The sequence below is a fragment of the Oenanthe melanoleuca genome, chromosome 3, assembly GCF_029582105.1.
Source record: "Oenanthe melanoleuca isolate GR-GAL-2019-014 chromosome 3, OMel1.0, whole genome shotgun sequence".
NCBI lineage: Eukaryota > Metazoa > Chordata > Aves > Passeriformes > Muscicapidae > Oenanthe > Oenanthe melanoleuca.
In genome coordinates, this window is record NC_079336.1 from 95,676,579 (window position 1) to 95,701,429 (window position 24,851).

Consider the following 24,851-nt stretch of genomic DNA (forward strand, 5'->3'; position numbering starts at 1 on the left):
CAGGGTGCCTGCTCTGGGCTCTCACCACTGAGAGAGGAAGGTCACATCCTCAGTCAATTTGCTTTTCTTTCCCTCAGCTCTCAGGAATCACACACAACAGAAACAGAATGTATTATTTCATGCTTTCTGAAAGGAAATTGTGTGAGCCAAGCTTGTAAAACACACAGTGTTTCAATCATAAAAATGCACCAAAGGAAGTGGTTAACAAGATCTTCAGGCTTAGCACGGCTCCAGAAAATGATAAGGGGACTGAATGACTCTCACTTTCTTTTCATGGGAGAACAGAAGCTCTGAGACACAACACAAGGATTTCTATCCTTCAAGGCTGCTGAGAATGTGACTGTAGCACACCCTGCCTTTTTCAGCCACCCCAAATGCAGAAAAATGCATTACAGCCATGTGATGACACAGTTAAGGGTCACCAGCTCAGCAACAACCTCTTGTTCCACCTGGGTGAAACAATCCCATTTCCATATAATCTTAATGTTTATTTAATGTGCTGGCAGGCACTGAGAAGGAACAGTGGAAGGCACAGAGTATGAGAGAGACCCAAGCATGGCTTCATGTGAGGACTCTTCCTAAGAAAAGAGATTGACAAAAGAGCTGTAACTGGAAGGGAAATATTTCTCCAACAACAAATCACTGCCTAAATTTGGGTGTGACTTTGCTCAGCAACAGTTTGATACTGTCCCATGTTATGCAAAGGGATGGTTTAGAAATATTACTGTCCTAACATGACATGAGCAACTTACTAGGAATAAAGAAAGGCAGCATGCTATGAAAAAACATTGGTACCAAGATGACATTTTCTCTACTAAATGTCACCATTTTTAAACATGGTAATATGTCAGAATTTGAGACTAGATAAGACCAATCTGGGTTTAAAAAAAGCCATAATAAAGCAAATTGTAATAAATGAACCTGGGCATTTAAACATGAAAGAACAACAAAATTAAAGCAGCAAGTGGCCTGACATCTTTTCTCTCAAATTGAACTTTGCAACTAATTAATCAGCAATTTATGCAAGCATCTTGCCATTCTTTGGATTACTAACACTGCTGTAATTTCATTTCATTTTTTTCCTTGTGTGTGTACACCACAAGGGGTAATTTCAAAGTAGTGCTCAAGGTTTTAGACATATCCCACTGGCTGAACAGAAGTTCCATGGTTTAGCTTCCTTTTGGAGGGGCTGGAAAGCCATCCCACGTGGAGGGTTCCTCTTTAAATTAATCCACAACAGAGTCACAGACAAACCAGAAGTCTTTTCTGGATTGTGCAGTGCAGTAGGAATGAAGTAGCATTACTGATCACGTTCAGTTTTTTTCTGTGCCTGTAGTTTTCCATGCAACTGCTTAGGATTTGCCTTTGGTGCTCCACTGTGCTCCAAAGAGGCTCTAGGAACCACTCCTCTCCAACAAATGCCAATAACTAATAGCAAATCTTATCCTCTGAGCTTGGCACAATTAAAGATGCTGTTAGAGTATTTATATATAAAAGTGTCATAGGATAAGATTTTCAAAACCTTGATGAAATATAGAAACATTAATGAGTCTGAGGAACTTTTGAGAAACTCATCCAAAGTACACACATACAGTTTGTTTTTCTTTCTCCTTCTTTTGCATTTTAAACATAAAGCAGAGGACGACCTGGCTCTGCAATATGCAGCAGGAGACCAGAATGGGCACCAGAACTGACACAATTCAGCTTTTCAGGAAACTTAATATCCTTGAAATCTTTATGCTGAACCAGATTTGACTGAATTGGTCAAGGAAAGCAATATTTATTAAGAGGGACAGATAGACAACTGTGAGATCATGTAAGTAATACTTGAAAACAACAAACACATGAGCCAGTTCTAGAGGAAATTGCACTGAATACTGATTTTCTAAGGCCACCCTATCTACACAACTTCAATACTCAAGCTAAAAAGCCAATATCCAATATGCAAATATTTTGCAGTAGGATGGGAAAATCAAACGTGATCAGGTAGCAAATATTAAAACAAAATAGGGAAGTTTAATGTTCACTGTATCCTCTTTTCAATTTTTTAGACATTTTGAATGTCAGCGATGTTGGCAATTGTGTGTTAAAACAATTAATAAAATTATCAAAATATCACTAAAAAAATCTTAAAATTTTTAATATGATATTTTAAACAAAACAAACCAAGGAGAAATGCATGGGTTTCATGCACCTAGGTAAGTTTTTGTCAACCAGCAATTGAGATGTGTGCACTTTGCAACGCCCATTTTTCACAGAGATCCTATTGCAAATGAGATTTGTCCTGAACACTCAAATTTCCCAGGATCTGTCATCTAAGGGACACGTATGGGTGCTGAGCATTGGGATACTGGAAGCTGTGGCATTCACTTTACACTAGTGAGCATCTGTTGAGTCAAATCCTGTGATTTATCAGAGCACTAGGGAGGAGCTTTGCTTACTGGGGCTGATGAACTACAGACAAGCTGGTGTGACCATCCAGAGAAAGAAGTGGAAACAGATACATGAGAAGAGCACAATACTTTCATAGAAACAGGACTTTGCAAACTATACAGTACATAATTTTAAACCAAAATGGGTGGGAAAAACTCATCCTCCTATTAATATTATCTTCATTCATTTAATAATCAGTGTGTCTCCATAAAACGTGCCCACATTTGCTGTGCTGTATAGAGGTCATGTCTTCAACTACCATTCTTAAAATTGAACTCTTTCAATGGGTAACACCCCTGTTTTCTCCACTGCGTGTTTTTATTTGGCAGGTGAAGTCTCTGAGCCAAGCCTGTCATTGTCTCTGATACAATGAATGCTATTTAAATATGCTGCTTCAATATATATAAGGAAACATACCCTTCACCTGATGTATGCCCTTTAGGGCAACTGACCAAATTTTAGCTCATTTGATTTAGTTCTGCCTGACCAAAAATCAGTGCCTATTGTTCCCAAACATGTAATCATCTCACAGTATATAGCAATTGCTGGCTAAGTGGCTTAGTGTTATTGATAAGAACCCACCCTGATGAGAACAAAGAGAACTGCCAGAATATGTTATGGAAAATTAAAAAAGCTATTTTGCAGACAATTTTCAGAAACAGTTTCCAGTGCATGAGAGCAGAGGCTGCTCTGTGGATAGGCTGTCATAATCAAATCCTTAGAAAGGGATGAGAAATGAGCATATTATTCTTGATTTACTATCACTTCATTTATGATTCCCAGTTAATACAGATTCACAAAGCTGTGCCAAAGAGATACTAAAGGCCTGATTGGGCTTTCCTAATTCAAGCAAAACCCATTCTCTAAGTCCTTTTGAAGCCTTTCAAGCTTCTGCCAACTCTTGCAATTTTTATTGCAAACCTTGCAGTACTCAGCGTTCAGCTTAACATTTCAGCTCCTGGAGTTCTACAACATGAGAATCTTTATTTTCAGTTTTAAAAGATGTTTATCACCTTCACAACTGAACAGAAAAACTTGCAAATTAGACTTTTAAAGAGTGTTAAAAGTAAAAGACAAAAGGAAGAATTTAACTGTATCATTTTGCTGAATAAAAGGGTGGTATTTCATAAAAGGGTGATATTCTTTGACCAAATTAATGATTTCTGAGCCTGAGTGCATACTTAAGGTTCCCTAAAAGTTAGCAACACATATTTTCAATTAGCACAAGTCCTGTTCTTGCAAAAATTAAGCTGGGGGATTTCTTTCCATGCTCATAAAAGTATCCAAAATTCTGAGCCTCCTCCCATGCAGTCTAGGGGAAGCAAAAGACCTCCCCTGCAATCCTCATCTCCCATGCCAGTGGCCATGGCTTCTCCCAGAGCTGGTGCCAATTTTTCACCAACTGCTTGACCAGGCAGCCCAGTCCTTAAATTGCCTGATCCAGAAACTGCTGTAGCTCTGTGGTGGTCCTACAGCTGTCTGAGAAGCCTGGATAAAAAAAACACAGTGCAGTAAAGTGTCCCTCCCACAATGGCTGCAAACCTGCACAATTGTCAACACTGAAACAACACAATGCTTGCTTTATCTCCTGCTTCCTCCCACCTCCTGATTTCCTATTTTTTCACTCCTCCTCACCTGATACCTTTTGTTTATTCTATGAGATACTGGAGGCAGGGACTTTTACTTCTGTGTTTACACGGTGCCTTGCATGGAGGCTGACAGCTTGAATTCCATTATAATCAAATGGGGAGTAGGGGGAGGATTTAAGGCACTAAGGAAAATCAGGCATTCTATTCACATTCAATAAGCTCTGAGTACCTTTCTTCCCTTTGAAAAATTTACATTTCCCAATGCAATAATTAAAATGTCTGTCATCACCAAAACATCCATTGTTAAAATATTTCCAAGCTGGGAAAACCTTCATTTAGAGTCTTCAGCAAAAAGCATTTATTTCTCAGAAGCACTAAGACCTCCTTCATCTAAAATCATGCAGAACAGTATTCAACATACTTTCTGGAAGTCCCATGTGTATCTTGCATCATATATTGCTTTTGTCAATGTCTGTAAGGGAGCAGAGACTCCATCAATTAAACATTGTAGGTTTTTTAAAATAACCTTTCCTATAAATAGAGATTTAAACGATCTTCTTTAAGTATTGCAATCTTTAATTGAATTCAATACCTCTGCAAATGGAGCAAACAATCTCTGACTGATTAGATCATTTGCCTCTATTCTATTTCAGCCATGCACTGGTTTGCAGTAATGTAAGGCTTTTTCATTAGCAATTGCTGTTCAGCTGGATATTTTCCTCAGTAACCTAATTAATACTGGAAAGGTAACTTTTCTTCTTGTGCATTACTGTATGTCTGTGTAGTTGACACCTTGGCAGAGGTTATACATAAGCAAAAATCAGGGAAAAAAATTAATGGACAAAAATGAAAGAGGATGAAGAAATCAAAGGTAGATTTTTTTTTTTCCCATGAGATGGTGGGTGCCTTTATCTCCAGTGATATCAAGGTGGAAAACGATTACTCAGCACCCTGCAGGACAGACCTGTGGGAGCCATATGGCTCACAAGCTCAGGAATTATTACATGCAGGTAGAATAAGAACCAAGTATTAATGCCTTGAGTTTAAGCTTTTATATTTTTCAAATTTTCTGCTGCTTGGTGTGTAACTCTGAAACTTCATATTAGGCATTAGTAAGTTCTCTTCACAGACTGTTAGACTGTTAGACAAAACAATCCCTTCCTAGCCAGAAAATCAAGAACAACCATTGCCCAAAAAAGCATTAACAATGGCAAAGGGTCAAGCCAAGGGCTGAGACTGGGGCTGTGGTTGGACAGTTGAACCCAATGTGTGGATGAATCAAAACTTATAAAAGTTTAAAAACTTGTGACCAGAATCCATCTCAGATTTGACTTGAGTGTAGCCCTGGCTGGAGTTTTGCACTACTCAAGGTGTATCCTTTCAGTAAATAGCTATTTTATTCCTTTTGCTCTGTCTAGTCTCTGTTCCAGGTCAGCCTTTCCATGAAATTATGTCCTTAAGCTGCTTCAGTAGCTTCCCAGGTCTTTGTTGCATGAATAGTACAGCATCCTGCAGACAAATTTCAGCTCTGACTTTGGGAGGTTATTAATCTCTCTAATTCAAATCATGGGCCTGATAGCAAACTGTGCTCCAGTGCAGTCCCTGACTAATTAAGTCAGATTCTACTAGGCAGGACATTTGGACATAGATGGAGTTAAGAAGGGGTCATTTATACACTCAAGTTGCCCTAAGAGCAGCAGTGATGTTGCCATGGAATGCTTTCCTCACAAATGTTGCTTTCAGGCCCCTAAATCAGGAGTTTTCCAAAAGAGGCATGAAGTCCTTGCTCCATCCAGGCTAACAGGTGAGAGAGGCTGATCAAAACCTTCACCCTCAGAACTTGGTTTGGACTGATGCTCTGCACCTTTGGGTGTTCCTGGAGCCTGCTGGAAGCTCCTCATGGTGGAGTATCAAAGAGCTCGTGGTATTTTGGCATAGCCACTTCAGCCAAAAAGTGATGAGGAAGTGGCAGAACTGCCTTGAGGCCACTCAGCCCCAGTGCCAGTGAGCTTCTCTAAAAATCTGAGTGGATATTCTGATAGAGTCAATAAGGGCAATATCTTATTTCAGGCACCACAGCCTAGAAAGAGATCAGCTTGGGAAGATCATTTTGCCCTAATTGTTTTGTTTCCCCTCTTCAGAAAAATTTACATCTCTCCACAGTTGTTAGCTTAAGAAAATTTTCTTCCAAAAATATCCCATTGGAACACCTCAAAAAGAAAATCTTAGTGGCTAAACATGCAAACAGTGTGCAAATTATACTGGGGAATACTATCAGAAACTGAGGTCAACTGGCAAAGCAATTATACCAGTAAATTCTCACTGCCTACAGATCATGCAAGGTGCCAACTGAGAATGGTCCCTGTGACATTCTTCCTCCAAAACTGTGCCTGGGAGTTACATGAGAGTGGCAGAGGCCAAGAGAACTTGCAGAACAGCTTTGTTTAATTTTAATTTAGTAACGTTAATTTAGCTCAAATTATTCCACACCATGAGGGTGTTCTACACTTTTAGAGACATATCTTCCTTCGGTAAATTTGATGAAGTCATACATTTTGTTGCTGCAAAATACTGAGGTCAGACTAGTTGGATAATAGAGTGCAAGATACTATTTAAAATAGAAATAAAAACAAAGAAAATGTATTGCTATTTATTAAAACTCTGGCTCGTCAAAAATTATTAAAACTCCCTGCAACCTGCAAATCAAAATGCTTTTTAAGGATCATTTTTAGCTTAAATGTACTACTTCAAGTTTGTTAAATAACAATTTTAATTTTTACTTTACTGTAGTTTCTGATCCATAGTATAAATCGTACAAAGATATTACAGACAGAAAAACTGAACTGTCAAGTTTGATGCCCAATTCACACTGTGACTTGAGTTTTTACACAGAAAACAGGCAACCTGATCTCAGCCTCTATCTAATCTGCATGCTTCATTCTTGAGAAAATGGACTTTATTCAGGACATCCTGTCCCTCCCTCATGATGCTTTCTGTGTTCCTTGTCCTACTTCTGGATCTCAGGAGTGTAGCTGTCTGTTATGGCTTGATGGCACAGTGGGCACACGAACAAGCTTGTGAACCAAAAGAACAAGAAAAGCTTTTAGCAGTTTACCTTTTTTTCCTTGGTTTGGTTGAGGGTTTTTTTGTTTCTTTGTTTTGTCTGGTTTTTTGTTATTTTTTTTGTTTGGTTGGGTTTTTTTATTGGTTTTCTTTTTAAAGAAAGAATAAGTATAAAAGAATCTTCCCCACCACAGGAACATCTTGATACGCTTTAGGTTTTTTAAAGCACAATGTCTGACTGCTTGGGGTATCCACAAGATGAAGGTACTTAATTCACTCACCTTTTTTTCTCCCCTCCTTTCCCAATAATTAAATTTCCCCACATATTATAGAGAGATCCTGACAAAACCTGAAAGCAACTGAATATATCACCAAATTCATGAGATGCAAATAACCTCAACAAACAGTAAATAACAGCCTATGACTTGGATGCTGAGTCTCCCATGGTGCAGAGTGCTCTTAATTCCCTCTGCTGCCACTGCCTCTTATAAGGAGTACGGCCAGACAAGATGATCAGTCGTGGGACTAGAGAAAGTGCTAATTCCCTCTTTTCCAGTCTCTTGCAACTTTTTGTCTTCACACCTCCTTCCTGTTCTCTCTTAAAACTGGGTGTCTTTTCTCTATCTCACGGATAAAATCACCACTTCATTTCATTATCTCTAATTCCAGACATCCTGCATTCCTACACTGAAAGTAATCGATGTAAGCCATCAAAGGAAGAAAGGGTATTTAAAAATATGCACCACTATGAAGATGGATGACAGAGCAATATAACTCAGCATCAGAACAATCTGAACTGGTAAGTTTGCCTAATTTAGAAGAAAAGCAAAGCCCTTACTTTCCCTCAAAATGCTGTTGAACATCACATCCATGAGAACTGTATGGTACAGAACTTTCAGCAACAACTCATGCATTTCTTTAATAGGAACAATTTCATCTGCCGAGGGAATGCGACAAAGGAAGCCGCGCTCAGAAGTGTGAAGATGTTTGCAAAAGGCGAGGAAGCTGACTAACCTGACCAATGGGTTCTTTGGTCGGAGCCTTTCCTCTTCTGGCGGTGCTCGTGGCCAACGTGGTCGTTGTTTCCATGACTGAAGTGGACATCTCTGACTGCATCGCAGTGGCTGTGGACTCGGTTGTCATTGAGGAAGGCACTTCACCAACAAGTCTCACATTTCCTTCTATCACGATGTTGGCATCGTTTTCTGCTGCCATATTCAGAACTTTCAAGCCATTGTAGTAAAGACCAGAGAGCTGGCCTTGGAAAGGGTGGCCACGTTCCTTGCCTCCAATTTTTATGGTTGCTTGGCTATTGAAGATTGTGAGCTGACGCCCTGTGAAGATAATATTATATACATGCAAAAATGTTGACTGTGAACGCTGTACTCTACACAAGTGATAACAGATTGTCATGGGGTGAAAAATGAGAGCAATAAACTATAAGAAAAGTATTTGACTCATAATTCATTGCTTTTTAATGAGGTGTCCATGAAATGCATAAATTTTGAGAGCGTTTGCATTTTTCTTAATTTACGGCGTTTTGGGATTTATATGTTTTTTGCTAAAAGGCCAATCAAATATATTTGCAAATGTGTTTGGCACTACAAGATATACCCCTCTCCCTTTTGCTTGAAAGCAGTGTTAACTTTTTGGTGTGTCTCAAGAATTCCGGGTTTTCTAATTCCTTGAGATAACTTTTTCTTCAAGTCTGCCAACATTAGAAAGGTGGTTTTTTTCCATGTAATGCAGCATAGAGCCTATAGCTTTATGTACAAGTGAGTTGATGTATGTATAGACATATACAAATATGTATATACACACAAAGTTTATATATATGCCATCAAGTCATTAGGTCAAGTGAATTTTAAAGAATTTATGCAGTAATCCATTGTATAGCTACGTAAGTGAATATTTACATTTTTAATTAAATATTTCATTTTAGTATTTAAATGTTTTATTTCCCTTCAACATACGCACTGAAAAGAAACACATGGTTCACACTGAGTATCTCAGAGGCAGATTCAAAAATAGATGTCTGATTGGCTTTCAGCAAGGCTATCAATTAAAATAAAAGATTTTAGATGCAAAAGCGGCTTTAGAAATGATACACATACCAATGGAGAAATCATGGCACATTTCCATTCAACAGAGAAATCCTCAGCAACAGTACCACTCTTAGTAAATAGAATAGTCACTTTAGTGACTATTTGGTTTCTGCTCACAAAAAGCATGCACACAACTTTAAGTTCTGTTTTAATTAGTGTTTGTTCCAAAATCCCCTTAGAAGATTGCAAACGTTAAAGGGACTTCATTTTGATTGGCAATTCATATTGCCCACTATTTAAGATACCTACAGTTTAAACAAATTTTTTTTCAGGACCATAATGAAGATATCATAACTACAGATATTTTTAGTTAATAATTTAGATGCTGGAGCATGTAATATAATCTATGAATGATTTATAATTTTTGGTTAATGTTTGCTATGAGTACCTTCATAGATTGAGTTAGTGGATTATATTTAACAGTCCCTTTAACCTTAAGTTAACAGGGTAAGATTATTATACAGCTGGTACTTCTAGAAATGTATAGAAATTATTATACAAGGTATGCAAATATTACTCTATATTTTACTTTTTAAAATTTGTTTTAATTTAGTTTTACTGAAATTTATTTTTATGTTTATTAGTGTTACAATGAAGCACTACTTGGTTATGTTCAAATTATTTTTTTATTTGAAGTTTTAATCAATGTTTTTTACCTTTGTCGAGTAGCCATTCATCAACTACTCGACCAAGTCGATATGGAATTCGCTGTCTAGCAATCGCCAGGCGCTCGTTATCATTGTTTCCTTTAAAGTTTAAAGAGACATTTCATTGGTTAAAATCTGTAAGGTCAAAGGTTAAAAGTTAATACTTAAAGCTTGAGCTATACAGTTGCCACATGATTTTTTGAAATTTGGAATTTTAAAAAGTGCTACCTAGAACATTTCATGGTTCAGACTTTTCATTCATTCATTTATTTTATTTTAGCAAACAAAATTATTCCTATGTTAATTGAAAATTAGAAATCTGCATTTGAGCTAGGTTATTAAACTTATGTTATAGACAGACCCAAAAAACAAATTTAAACATCATCGAATGGCTTTACAAAAAAATGATAGTTGACCTCAGGGTTTTGTCTTTTTTGATGTTTCTTATTAACTAGTTAAACATGTTCAGGTGAAACAGGTTTAAGTTTTCAAAAGACATCCAACCTCTCACTCCAGGTTAGTCATTTAAAGAAGAAGAACGCAACTCTTAATCACCATCTAAAGCACACTTACTTCTCCTGTCTAATAATAGTCCTGCTGTAGCTTATTCCTAAGCAGAAAAAATACACATTTCTTCGCTTCATTTAAATAAAATCCAGAGATTCAAATACATGGTACAGAACAGAACAGGGCATTCACAGTTCGTACATTTTCTTAGGACTCCTTGACAATGTCTTGAAGGAATACCAAGGCTTTGACAAAAGTGACTTGCTGAAAGGTAGCCTGGTTCTGAAACATGGAAGTGCTTGAAATTTAGCAAGAGGCCATCTGTGGTGGGGTTTCATAAATTAAGAACTAACTAAAACCCAGGAATGCAAAGGACAAACTTGTCATATTTGCCAACTGTATCTATTCTCAGTCAGTGCACAGATCTCTGACTTCTTTAACTAAAACAGTGAGAAAAAATAAGGCTGGTACAGTCAGAAAAGTAGCAGATGAGGGATAATTAGTGAAACAGTAAATATTTATTTGTAATCATAGTTTTTTGTGTTTGAGTGATATAGTTGTGATCTCTCAGAACACCACTTAGAAAGCTACTTAGAAGAATGGCAAACCTAAACATTTCCTTCAATGTATAGGCTTTTGGTGGCAGCAGAGTTTTAGACCAACAATTTCTTTTTCTTTCATTACAGTGGTTCATATTAGTAAAGAATCTCAGAGATAAGAAGAGCAAGATGAGTAAAAAGCAGTCATTCATAAACCATGTCCAAATACAAAGTTAATCTTATTAGCTCAATCGTGCATATTTTCTTTGACATCAAAACCACCAAACCAATCAAGAAACCAGGTCTTGTATCTGCAATGGAAATGTAAGCACATGCTGCAGTAAGCCCACATAGTGCTCAGAAAGATATATTCTTGAGCTAGATGGATCCTACTGCTAATTGTCAAACAGAAATATTATCCAAATTCAGGAGATCAGTGTTCCAGTTTGTCACAAAATTACAAGCCCTAACAGGCTTGCAGGGAAAATCAGTACAATAGGCCCCAAAAACTGCAGATGAAACCATAGTGTTTTTATGCAGATATTTATTCTGCAGTGCTGAGGACTGATATTTTCCATGTTTCTTGCATCTCTCACTTGGTTTAGCATGGACATCATTCACCATGCCAGAAGCTGACCTATTTGCTTTTGAGGAGATGGCCTTTTCCCGTTCATTCCCTTTCTGATATCAAATCATAAAATGGTTTGGGTTGGATGAGACATTTGAAGATCATGCATTCCCACTCCCCTGCTATAAGTAAAGACACCTTTCACTAGATCAGGCTGCTCAAAGTGTATTTGACCTGACCTTGAGCCCTTCCAATGATGGGGCATCCACAATTTCTTTGGACAACCACAGAAGGTGGTTCCACAACTTCTCTGAGTAAATATACTATGTGAACCTTTAAGTGTATGTCATATTAAAAAAATACAGGGAGATATATGCATATATGTAAAATATATACATTTTGTTTGTATGTGCACTTCTCTCTGTCCTCAGTTTAGATATATTTTCCATAAAACAGAACTGAAACTGAACATCAAACAATTTACTGAAACTCTTCCTTTTGTACGTCTCCAAGAAAGCGAAAATTTAGAATTAAACACATCACAACACAACTACTATGATGATATGAGAATACAGAAAGTTTTAAGTTTTTTTTTCCCTTTTATGATCTTTAAAATTGCTTCTCTTCATTCTAGCCTCCTTTTCTTACAGCAAACTTCCTGGGACTAAATGGAAATCTGAGAAATACCAGAAAAAAACCCATAAGAAATGTCATGTGGCCAGCACAGGAACAAAATAAAAAAAAAAATTGTATGATCCTACATGTTTCTGTTCTAGATTTGTATCATCCCTCAAAATATGTGTGTATATATGTGTACTAAACCAGTGAGCTAATAGTTTATATTTTCTGACAGTCAGTTACTTTTAACACATTTAGCTTTTCAATGAGATGTTTCAACAGTTTCTATTGAGGCTTTATCAGTTGAGTCACTGAATAAGTGAGAGAACATCCTATTTCTAAAAGGTTTCCTTAGCTTACAGTAAATGAATCATGAGTACCTTTTTTTTGGTTATCTATATATTTTTTTTAAAAATGGGGGAGTGGGTGAAATTTTTCTATGTCATTTATAAGAAAGGCTAAGTTGTTCAGAAGAGGTATGTGGGCATAAGGAATGCATTAACATAATGAAAATAAGTCTCATGGATAGAGATCATCATTCACCCATCGACTCCACGCACAGTTACTCACTGGATGCCTTTCATGAAGAAATGCTCTCTAGACCCCAAAAGAACCAGGAAGTCATGGCAAAGTGTCCACAACTGCCTATATTGGGAAGGCATTAAACTGTGTTGTTTATTCACCCAGTAGGTGTAAATCAGGAACATGTGGTAAGGGGACTCCCTTCAGCCACCAGACTGGATCCTTAGGGCTATTGCAACTCTCTGTTGTAATTTTGTGACCAGAGTGGGATCTGTCCTAGGCTAGGCCCACTCACTACTCTGCTGCTGCTCCAGAACATCTCTATGGTGATTGTAGAAACTCCTCTTGAAATAAAGACGTAAATTTTAATCTTGGCCAGCTTATACATTTCTTTGAATTATTTCATTAAAACATACAATACGTGTGTTTTTCAAGACTATTATAATGTGATTCTATCAATAAATTATGTTTTTTACTAGCTGCAGCAGTCCTACACCACTGGGAGCAAAATTGAAATGAAAAGCAAGGAAATAACAATTTGATTTGTAAAGGTCACACAAAAAATAATTGCTGATTACATTAGCCCATTCCTCATCAGGGGAAAAGTGCACTGTGAAATACATCTCAATTTGACACTATTACATTAGCTTAAATTCTTCTAGTGTATAATATAAATGGAAAGGCTAGGGGGAAATGGTGTGGAACTTATCTGGATTTAGTTTCAAGGAGAACACATGAATTTAGTAATGATGAAACCAGTAGACACATAAAAACTACATGAAAAAAAAAAATATATGTAGAATTGAAAATAACAGAAACTCCATTAAAAGCAACAAAAGTCCTATTTACTACATAATGAAAAACACACATAGTTTCAATACCTGCTTCTTCCCAAACAGCTGGTTTGGATAATGCACTCTGCTACAACGAATCTGGAAAGACCCAGTAAAACTGTATTCATTTCCCTCATTTTATAATCCCATCCCCAGTGGAGAAATCATAAATACCACAGATTGTTTTCCTCAGGAGTATTCAGTTCACGTTTTTCCACCTTCCTTTATTTATGCTTGTTTTCACCAATATGGTGAACCACAAGGAACTTCTTCAGTAAAAACACTTCCAAGAAGGTTAATAAATTTTTTCATACTCTAAATAAACCTGTGGCTTTGAGATTTTATTCTGTTACCCATCTGAAAGATTAAGTGCTCTGGCAGGCATCCTTTAAATCGTAATTCATAAAAAAAACCCTGATGTGCCTAAACTTTAATTGTAGACAGCTATGTGACTATACAGCATTACTCTTCTAGGTTATATGGCCAAGATTTCTTTGATTAAAAAAGCTGGGGAGAAATGATTCACTCAGGATGTGCACCATGACATTGTCTAACCTGATTGAATTCTAGATGGCTTCATTCTTCTGCCAAATACAAAATATTTTGTCACAACAGAGTGTTAATTCCATGCTGGCAGAAAGGCTTCAAGGGAATAACAATAATTCCAAAGAATCAAGGTAAGCAGAGAAGAGCAGTAAAGGTCAAATCTTTGAGTCAGAGTTAAATCTTGTGTCACAACTGAGAAGAAGCAGTCCAAAAAAACTTTAATCATACCTTTATATCTATAGGTCAGCTGGGACAAACCAACTATGTGAACTTCACTAATATGTGTTTTATCCCTCCTGATTTATTATATTGTCAGGGCTGGAGTGTAATTCTATTTTGTGCTCTGAAATAAAGGTGTCAGTTATTGATGTGAAATAGCAGCATCCTTGAAAGGGAATAAGTAAGAAGGTTGAAAATCGTGAGTCTGTGAAGAGCAACCTAGACTAGAGAATATTTTCTTTGAAACAAACCCCTTAACAGAATACAAATTCACATTGTTAGTCCCAGTGATCTGTTAGGGAAATAAATAACAAAGAGATGAAACCAAGGTCTATCTCAATTTACAAGCAGCCCTCTCTCCCTTAGTTTTGCTCATCATGATCTTGACCACTGTTTCTGAATCATGGCTCCCCTGACATCTGCAAGAGGAAGACAGAGACCCACATCATTCCTCAAGATGCAGTTAGGGATGAAATCTGACTGAAATGTCAGTTGCATGGCATGACAGGAAGCCATAGCAGCCCTGGGTGGGACATTGGGGCAACAGTCTCTCATGGCCAGGAAATGAAATCACAACTGCAGTAATGGCCCATACTAAAGTTGTTTCAAATAATCTATTTCCATCTATTTCTATTATTGTGCTCACACACTTAAGACTGGGTTGCATGGGGTAGAGAAGAGGTCCAAGTTCACCTCAAGAAGATACTGTGTTAGTGGGGGACACTGGTCTGACCTATATTTTTGCTGAGTGCTCACAGACTTGTCCAGCCAGTGTTTGATCCAGGAATGAGCTCTGGATGGATCAGAGGAAGGTAAATATCCTTTTGCGTTGCTGAAAGATGTCAGCTCTGCTTGTTACAGTGTGTGGGGAGAAACACAGGAGGATGCAGTGGTCACTCTTGAAGATGTATGTAACTCCTCCTCTTGTATGAGGAGTTACATACCCAGAAGGCTGATTTGGGTCCCGTCCAGTGCTCGGAGGAAAGGTACACACAGAGTTGCAGAATGTGAACATTTTGAACAAACCTTACTGTCAGCTCAGTGAGAAGATAAAAGTGCAAAGAAACTCTTAAGTTAGAGAAAGAACCTGTCAGAAATAAGTAAGAGTGCAGCTTTTCCATGCCTTCCCTTCTTGAGACAATTTAGCCTATAAAGAGAGAAACCACCATGAAGTACAACTCCTCCAAATTTTGAAGAATCAAGCCTGGCAAGTTCATACTAAATGACCATAATATAATACGACCCTTTAACCCTGCAGAAACTCCCAAATTCCTTATAGTGAATATTAAACATCCAAAGAGACTAATTGCCCACAGAATGCAGTCTTCATGCAGTCTTCATTGCAGAGTAAAATTTCTCATGCTAAAAACAAAGGAAAACCTAGGTTTGCCTTTAAGAATACAATTACCACTTCTATTGGAGGATGCCCATTTACCTACAGACTGTACCAAAACATCATATATTCACCTTTAAGCTCCTTATTTCATGCTTGTGTATTAAACAAAGCAAATAATATTTTTACAACTTTCTACAGGATTAAACTTCAAACCCTCATTAACCTCTCAGGAGGAGCTGAACCTTCATTTCAAATCAACTACCTTCTGCCCTGTTTTGGTTTTGATTGTTTTTCACTGGATTAATGAGTAATTAAATGAAGAGTGTGCTCTTCCTGACTCTCACTTCCTCACTATAACGCAGTATCTGTCTCAGTTTGTGCAGTGCTGGATGGCTTGAGAGATTGCTGTATTATATCAAAAACAAGCAAGAGAAGATGAAAAGCAACAAGAAGCAGATAAGGAAGCATAAGACTTGTCTGATAAATTAAAGGTCATATTTTGTTATCTGGAGTTTTACAAAGATCCTTTGTACAGCCTGTGTAGTATTAAAGGAGCTAATATTATAGGGCTGCTGCTAAAACAGGCAGGACAACTGATAGAAATCATTGAAGAGGAATGAATTGTTGTAAGCATGGTACCATGTCCCACATTACCCCAAGAGTGACATTTTGTATTTCTCCAAGGTAAGAGGACTTTGAACTGTTTCTAAATCATAATGATACAGCATTTAAGGTTACCTTTTCTATATAAATTTAACCAGAAGTTGACTGTAAGCAGTTTCTTATTCAGTAGATTTTCAACAACTGCAAAATGGAGAATGTTTCAAGCTTATTGCATTCAAAATTAGCTAGATCTGAGATAGCAGCTACTAAGAGTGTTCTACTGACTTTTGCCCAGGTAGCAATCTGGATGATCTTCATTTCATGCTAGAAAAGAGGTGCTATACAGAATGTCTCTTGACAGAAACAATACATTATATAAATGAACAATGGCAAATGGGAAACACTGTGCTCAGCTCTCATTTTAAGTTCCCACTGGACCATAACTCCATGAATATCCAGTATTCAGGTAGAAGCCATCAATAAGAAAGGACTTATTAACTATGTGGTAAGTCTCCTAATTAACTTTAATCACCACATAAGTTCTGAAATCGGAATAAGGACAAACTGTCAAAAGGTCATTGCTCATATCTTGCATTTTATTGTCGTTAGTGAAAGGCTTTGGGAAAATCTGTTTTTCCCATAAGTTATTTGTGGACAATTTGCAACATGAAACAATTGGAAAAACCTTCTGGATTTACTGCTCTTGGTTATGTGGGTGATAAGAGAAAATAGAGTATTGGCCTCCAGTTGTGATCTCCAAATCTGCTGCAATTGGACTGCTTTAGCAGACTGTTCAGGGGCAGTGCAGGGTACAGATAAAGTCATGATCATTACATGAACAGATTCATAAACACTGTAAGAAATCCAAAGTACTCAGCATCAACCTTCATCAACAGCACACAAAGTAACTTCACAGCAACTGTAACTTTTAAAAACATTGATTTCATGCTCTTTCACAATACAAGAAGATAATGGAGTTAACCCCTATGTCTCAATGTCCTGGGACATACAGGTGCTTTGTCACACTTGCTGCACCTGCCCAGACTGTATCATCTTGTTCTCCTAGGGACAAGCATAATTACACACAAGCCAACAGAAACAAAACAGAGATCATTATTTGGACCAGATTTTGCCAAGCAGAAAGAAACAAATGTGCCCATAGAGAGAAATTGTCATTTAAGAGATAAAATCTGTTCTGTGTCAGCAGTGCAGGCAAAAAGAAAAAGAAAAAAAAAAAAAGAGGAAAAAAAAGAAAAAACCTAGCCCTTAGCCAAAGCAAGCTTGAGACTTTCAGTTCTGTCTAAAAGTGGCATTTCAATTTGTGTATTTAAGCCTTGCAGACATTTTACTATAAAAGAATAATCTATTTCAAATGGGAAGGTTTAAACTTGCACATATAGGGGGCTTTTAATGCTTTTGGCAAGACACAGCAACAGAAATGGTAAATAATAGAAATAGATGCTCACTGAGATAAAGCAGAGGAGTGCTTTAGGACTGCAGAACTATAGCAAGAAGACCACCATGGAAAAGCGTAATGGCTGTGAGTAGACTCCTAGCAGAGGTTTAATCTTAGCTGTTATAAATTGAAATAATCTGATTTCCTATTATTTTTTATAAAATGCAGGTAATTTTCTGATAATCTGCAAGACATTTCCAGTTAGCTAAGGTTTTTTCGTTTCTCCCCTTGTGATTGATTATGTTTTCTTTCTTCTTTTTTTTTTTTTTTTTTTTTGGTGTAGTAAAGCCAAGGATACTAAGAATTGTTATAAAACACTTGATTTTGTTTTGAGATGGCAATTTTGAAAAGAATTTAAAAGTTCAGTGCTCAGATACTCTGAATTTCTGTATTCAAATCTCTTCTATATTTTTCTTCTTGTATGGTTTAGAAAATTCTCAAGGAAGGGAAAGTGTGGTTACCATAATACATTTATCACTCTCCTGATAGCTCTGCTTCGTGACTTCTCATATTCTATGTTTAAAAATGGGACAAAGACCCACTGCTGAGTAAAGACCCTGTGTGGGGAATAGGCAGGAGAATGGCTGTCAGTGTTTGCACAAACCACATCCATGGAAAGCCCATTTCAGTGCACCCCACTCTTCAAAAGTCCATAAAGACACACTGAGCATTAAGCATGGAAGCAATTCTCTGGTGCCTTCCTAAATCATGGCCTGAAGATGTCTTTGAGCTGATCTCTCCTGGGATGTTTTCAGATGACAGATGGTCTCAAGGTAGCCTTGGGCCTCCAGAAGAGAAAGCCAGTGACTCCAAAGCCAGTCCTAACACATGTGTAGTCCTGCACCAGCTAGACCAAGCCATCCCTATGATTTGAGCTCTTGCCCAGGACACACTTTCATATGAGGAGCTGCTCTGTTTTAAAAGCTAACAAGGCCACATTTTGGATGGGCAATGCACAGCTAGCATCTAACTTTCATGTAGGTCTAAATTTATTGGCTTGATTTTCAGACCAAATCTGAGTTGGAACACCAGAATGCAGAAACAATCAATATTGAACCATTTAAGCATGTATGAATTTGCAAGGAAATAGATAATTGCTATTCAACTGTCAATATGTGTAATCTTTCATTCTGTTTTACAAAAATCCATTTGCTGATGCAATACCCACAGTGTAGACCTGACTTCTACTCTGAAACACTTATGAAATGTTAAATGGGAAAAAGATCAACTTTAGAAAGAAAATAGCTTTGCTAGCACAATTTACACATCTACTTTTTCTCAGGGAACCACTTGACCTTTTAAAAACATACCGAAACCCACCATGTTGAAATTAAATAAGGCTATTATCATCTTTCCAGATTTATGAACTCTTGTAGCTTCTTTAACACAAAGCACTAATGCATTATTAAATATACTGTAATATGCTATTTAAATTATTTTTATTTCTAAATGATGGTACTGAGCAAGGTGAAGTATTAAGTAAGCCTCTAATTCAAAGCAGATAAGACTCTAACAGCTAAAATAGGCAGATAACTTACTAATAAAATATTAATTCATTCCAGTTTAATCAGCACAAGACAAAATTCAGGCCTCTTTGCAGGAAGGACTACATCAGTCCATCAATCTACTGTCCAATCATCACCCATGAAAGTAATGGCATGGGCTCAATAGATTAGATGGGAAAAGGAAGCTGCCTCCTGTCCTTGCTTTTATTCATATGTTCACAGATTTGCCACTCCTTATAAAGCAGAACACTAAAACTTAGAAACAAAGTTTCACCACGGAGGCTGAAGTATATTCAATTAACACTAAAATATGTCTAACTGCCAGGGTGGATTGTTACCACCAATAAAGTGCAAGGCTAAAACAGGATTCTGACAAGGACTGGAGTAACATCCCATTTTGCTTTCTGCACAGAACACCCATGGTGTTTGCATCCACAGAGCTATGACAGATAAGGGAAGTGTACAGGCAGCAGATTATTTTTGACACACTCCTGCAGCATGGCTCATCTCTCCAGCTCAGCTGGAAACACTGCACGCAGGCTTACTCCATGGAATGCTCTTTAACTAAAGTCAGCTACTGCAAAAATTACATGCAACAAACTGTGAGCTATCAGATAGAATGGATAAGCAAGCAGTTAACTAAGAATCATTCCTTACAGGAATTTGTCAGGATTTATGGATATATAAATACACAAAGCTGAGAAAGAGAAAGATAAATTATGTATTAGGTTTTCAGTAATATTTCCAGTATTCCATTTCTGCTTTTTGCAATCATATTCTCAGTTTGATGCAATAGGACTGACATATTTAAGGCATAGCATAGCTGTTGATTAACACAGTAATGTTTCTGGATATAGAAATGATACCTGGAAACTTTTTTTTTTTTTTCCCTACTCTGACTTTAAGTCCTGGAAAGTGATTGCTGTATCTGCATTATAAACACAATGGTACCACAGCATTATTCTTATATTGATAGTACACTCCTAAGACTGATGTCAACTGCACATCAGAGGATATGACTATTTACCCACTGAACCAGGTATTCAGCCATGAACCTACTCTTTGGTTAATTTATAACCTATAACCAGACCAATCAGGCCTTCCAGGAAACCACCTTCTCCTGATGTGATGACACACCATGAGGTAAATCTCTCAGGAGTGAATACCAAGGCTCACTGTTGAGATTCTGTGCTCATTTCTTCCATGAATTTCTCAGCTCTTGTTACAGCTTTCTAGGAACAGATAAAGAGCACTGTAAGCATCTACTGTTTTTCTCCCTCCTGAAAGCACTTAGACTGCATCAAGTCACTGCATAATTTTCTTTCTGACAATATAAATCACTGAAGATTGTGCCTCTCCAGGGATCTCATTACACATATACTACACCAAATTGTTTTCTTCCATAGAACCACAGACCCCAGGTACAGATTTGATACCTGTTCCAAAGCTTGTTTCAAAGTGCTGCAAAAGGTGCTAAAATCCTCCCCAGTTCTTAAGTCTTTAGCCTTTTGTACCCACAAGGCCATTTCCATAAACTCCTTTTTCACAGCCTCACAGGATGCTTCATACAGAGCAGGCTGGAAAAGAGACACCCACAAGTGTCTTCTTGGATTTCTATTTCTCCAGGACACTGCCTACATTGCCATAAGCTTTTTAGAGCCAGTAGAGAACCCCAGTGGTTGGGGGTGTCCTAAGTGAGTGCCCCTCACTGAGAACCATCAGTTGTATGCAATACTGAGCTTAGTACCTCAGGCTGACTAATGAAAAATTAACTATATTCACTGCTCACCACTTGGATGAGGAAATTCCAGTAACTCTGGGATTGAAAATGAGATGTGTGGCTGTGATGTGCAGGCTCCCCAAAGTGTGGCACTGCCACACTGCCCTCCAGTGCAAAACTTCAACTTCAACACTGCAACACTGCAACTACTCTCTGACTGTAATTTGGCTCTAAAAGGATGATTTTTACACACAGGACACCCATGAGCTCCAGAGAACTTAATAAGGGAAGAAGGAATGCTGAAACTGAGTCTGAAACCTCTCTGACCAAATCCTTCATGTATACCATATCCTACCATGGCTTTCTGGAACTGATAGTGGAGCCATAACTGAGTTTGTAGTTTAGTTCAGACAAAAACTCACTTGAATTTACATGAAAGACTCTCCAGAACCAGGATCCTAAAGTGAGATGCTAAAGAATCCTTTGGTTGAAAATTGATATGAGGCAATTGCCATGCTCTGAAAATGAAAGTATGCTTTCAAGATTTAGCCCTGTACCCAGCTACAGTTATATTTTTAGCACCATTTGTTCTTTTGCAAAGGGCATATTTATTATTCTCTCCCTATTGTGTAAACTGTAATTTAAAAAATTTAAACCTCTCCTCTATTAATGCCCATCAGATCTGTAAAGCAGGAAAAACAAAATTGTCTTTATATATACACTTAACCTTGATGGTAGTGTGTTCCATTCATTTTTTAATGTCCACTAAACCCAATGCTGCACCAGAAAAGCTATTGAACTCCTTAGAAATAGTTCACTGAGGAAAATAAACCCTTTACATCTCAATTAAACCAATTTTTAAAAGCATAATTTCACTGCCTTTAATTCAGTTAACTTCTGCATATAAGGGGTGCAGAAAATTACAATGCCCTTTACAATGTTTCATGCTCCTGATATACTGAGGAATACTCGATTTCTGCTTCAAATTTATTTGAAATGCTGTATACTACACAGTCTGCCCCTTGTGAAGCCCATAAGAGTTCTAGGTTATATAAATTATACAAGGTTTTCTTTTTTGAAAGGTAGGCTAGACTGAAAAAAAAATAAAACTGTCCTCTAGCTTAACCTATACCTTGCTAGGGTCAAGGCAGCTCTTTGAACACTCCTGGAACACTCTGAACTTAATTGTATATGCATGATATAACACAAAAGTAGAATTTGTTGCAACTAAGGTGCCATTAATCTCAAATCCAAAGTATTAAAGAAAAAAATATTTTGACAGTATGGATGCTGCAGTTGCAAGATGCTTGTTTTTTAACCAACAGAACTCTCCCATGTTCACAGGGCACAAAGGGGAGAAAGAGAGTCTAAAGAATGTGCATGCTCATGTGTTCCAGACAGCAATGATTTGTGTCCTTCTGAATACCTGCTTAATGCAGTTCACTCTCTGGAAAATATATCTAGGACAGAGCAAGTTGCTGTTTTCCCTGCTGCAGTATGAATTATAGTGACTTTTTCTGAATTAGTTAGTTTAATGGAAGTTCTTATCCTGCAGATATAAAGTACTATACTGCTGTCACACCTCATGCCACCAGTAAAATATACTGGGGACACATGCATGAATGTGCCCCAAATAAAAAAATGCCTCATCTTCTGAGAACACAATAGCACTGCAGAGAAATTAATTTTGTTTTCCATATGATAGATTGTCTGGTTGGAAGGCTCAACACCACATTGATTTGTTCTGTCCTGAGAAAGGCTCCCGCTGCAGACTGACTCTAGGCTTGCCCAGAAGATAATGGAAATAGAGTGCATTTCAGAAGAAGCAGACAGCATTGTACTCTGCTCTTGCATGCTCAACCAGCCACTGGGAGCTTCAGTGGGAGCCTTAGAGCAGAGCCATGTGTGTGCTCATCCAGTGAGGCATCTCAGGAAAGGGGCACTGCCACAAACATACCAACTTAAGTGTTGCACAGAAAGCATTTCACTGGGATGGGCAAATTATTGGTTTGGTTCAGCGAATGACACGTTACACAAAGTCCTGTGTAATGACTGGGTTAGAAACCCACTGGGGGCTGGAAGGAAAGAGAAATAAAGGAATCTCTTCAAATCTCTACACTGACAACATGGTCCGGTCCCTGGGAAAGAAAAGAATGACAAATTTCTTTTAAATCATGGATGCCATCAGAGATACCAGCATTATATTGTTAAGGAAACTATGCCACTAAAATTCCTTGGGGAAGAGTTTAAGTAAATGGTTCTCTTCTTAACCTACAAGATGTTAATCCTCCATTTCTAACTTACTCTACTAGATTGGGTAAGTATCATGCTGCAGGCTGCACAGAAAACCTACGTCAAGACAAACACAAGTTCGTAAAAGAACCTCTAAGTATGGGCAATATTTCATCTCTTGTGATCTGACTTTTGGGAATTGTTAATAGATAACGGCCTTCCTGAAGGGGTGAAAGGGACCAGCTGTGGCAGATTTACCATGTCTCATTCTTAGGTCTGTTTTCATTCCCATTTTATCCCTCTAACTTGAATCCCTGGAGCTTGCTGTCTTCAGAAATTCCATTTCCATATCACCCTGTAAATGGGTTTCAGCCCATCCTCTGCCAAAAAAACATGAAAAGAGCACATCTCTGTTTCTTTCAGTATTTTAAAAACGTTTTTCTGAATCACTGCTCATTTGACATTTTCTTTCTCCTTCCATTGTGCCACCTTGCCATATTTAACTGAAAGGTGTTATACCTTCTGTGATCAAGTAATGACAACTATGCCACACATTTTATCAAGATCTGAATTTAATTACAGGATCTAACAAGCCTAAGAAGGGATAAGCCTTTGTATTTCACTGAGATATCCAAGATGAAAAATAAAAGGGAAAAAATCTGTCTCCAGACTCAGAGAAGCATTATTATATTGCATTATCTGACAGAAAGACCTGATAAGCTGTCAAATTAAAAAGCTGATTTGGAAAATTTTACTGAAACCACTCTTTGAAAAGAGACTTACTGTAGTGCTTTGTTTGGGTATCACCTAGGTTCTTTATTTAAAGACAGCAGCAGGGTAGAACAATTTCATAATCTCTCAAAGGGCAGTGGTGCTTTTTTTAAAAAAAAAAAAGCATTCCTTGACTTCAGGTAAGCTGCAACAGAGGCTCACCCAAAGAGAATGGGAAAATAAATTTCTGTTTTTGTTAACATCAATCTTTCACATCAACAATAAAATTATACAGAAAGTAAGACCTGGGTGCATGCTGACAAATACATTCAATCATAACCAAAGAGCAGTCAGAGCTGTATGAAATGAGAAAAACATGCAAGAAATCAGTTGTGCAATTACAAAGGCAAGGTAGCACACTGGCCTAGTTACATCCATCACTTAACTGCTGGTTTGTGTCTCAGTAGCTTAGATGAATTTTTCATGTGTTTTGATTCCTGCTTTTTCTGGAATAGTTTCTTCCATCTTTACTCTGGAGAACTTACTGAATTGTGTTTTATATAATTCCTTGTCTTATTTTTAGTTCTTCATGCCATTATTTTACACTCTGGTATAATACCTTCTTTTATTCATAATATAACTGGACATAATAACATGAATATAGGTAGATATCAACTTCCTAGATTAGGAAATCCTAATTGAGAAGTTTGTCCAGACAAAAACAACAAAAAATAACTAAGTTTTATCTTTGCTTTGGCTAAGTATTGGAGACATCATTGAAAAGTTAATTGTAGGAAACATTTTTTGATTGAATGATCAGGAGTTGACTTAAATTAATATGAGGACAACTAAAAATAAGCCTGTAAATCATATTCTTGATTTAAAAAGAACAAAATTTAATAAGGTGAAGGAAGTCAGATTATGCAATCAGTATAAAAGGCTGGATTCAGCCAGGAATAATGACACTAGAAAATTTTATAAAGTATTAAAATAATTACATATACATATATATATATATATATATGTATATATATATATATATATATATTTTTTTTTTTTTTTGAGTTTGCACCCACAAGGTTAAAATTTACCTGCTAGA

General features: G+C 37.3%; 1 protein-coding gene across 11 annotated transcripts in view; it reads right to left on the reverse strand.

Moving 5' to 3' along the window:
• The window catches only part of NRXN1 (neurexin 1), a 668,503-nt gene that overhangs the window by 84,592 nt on the left and 559,060 nt on the right, over positions 1–24,851 (reverse strand). For 6 of the 11 annotated variants that reach the window (XM_056487056.1, XM_056487055.1, XM_056487054.1 and 3 more), the window contains 2 exons: positions 9,847–9,936; positions 8,100–8,419 (listed from right to left, as the gene is read on the reverse strand). In XM_056487056.1, the coding sequence (XP_056343031.1) occupies positions 8,100–8,419; positions 9,847–9,936 (410 nt within the window). The remainder of the gene's footprint in view (positions 1–8,099; positions 8,420–9,846; positions 9,937–24,851) is intronic. The other 5 variants (XM_056487060.1, XM_056487058.1, XM_056487057.1 and 2 more) reach the window with 1 other exon arrangement.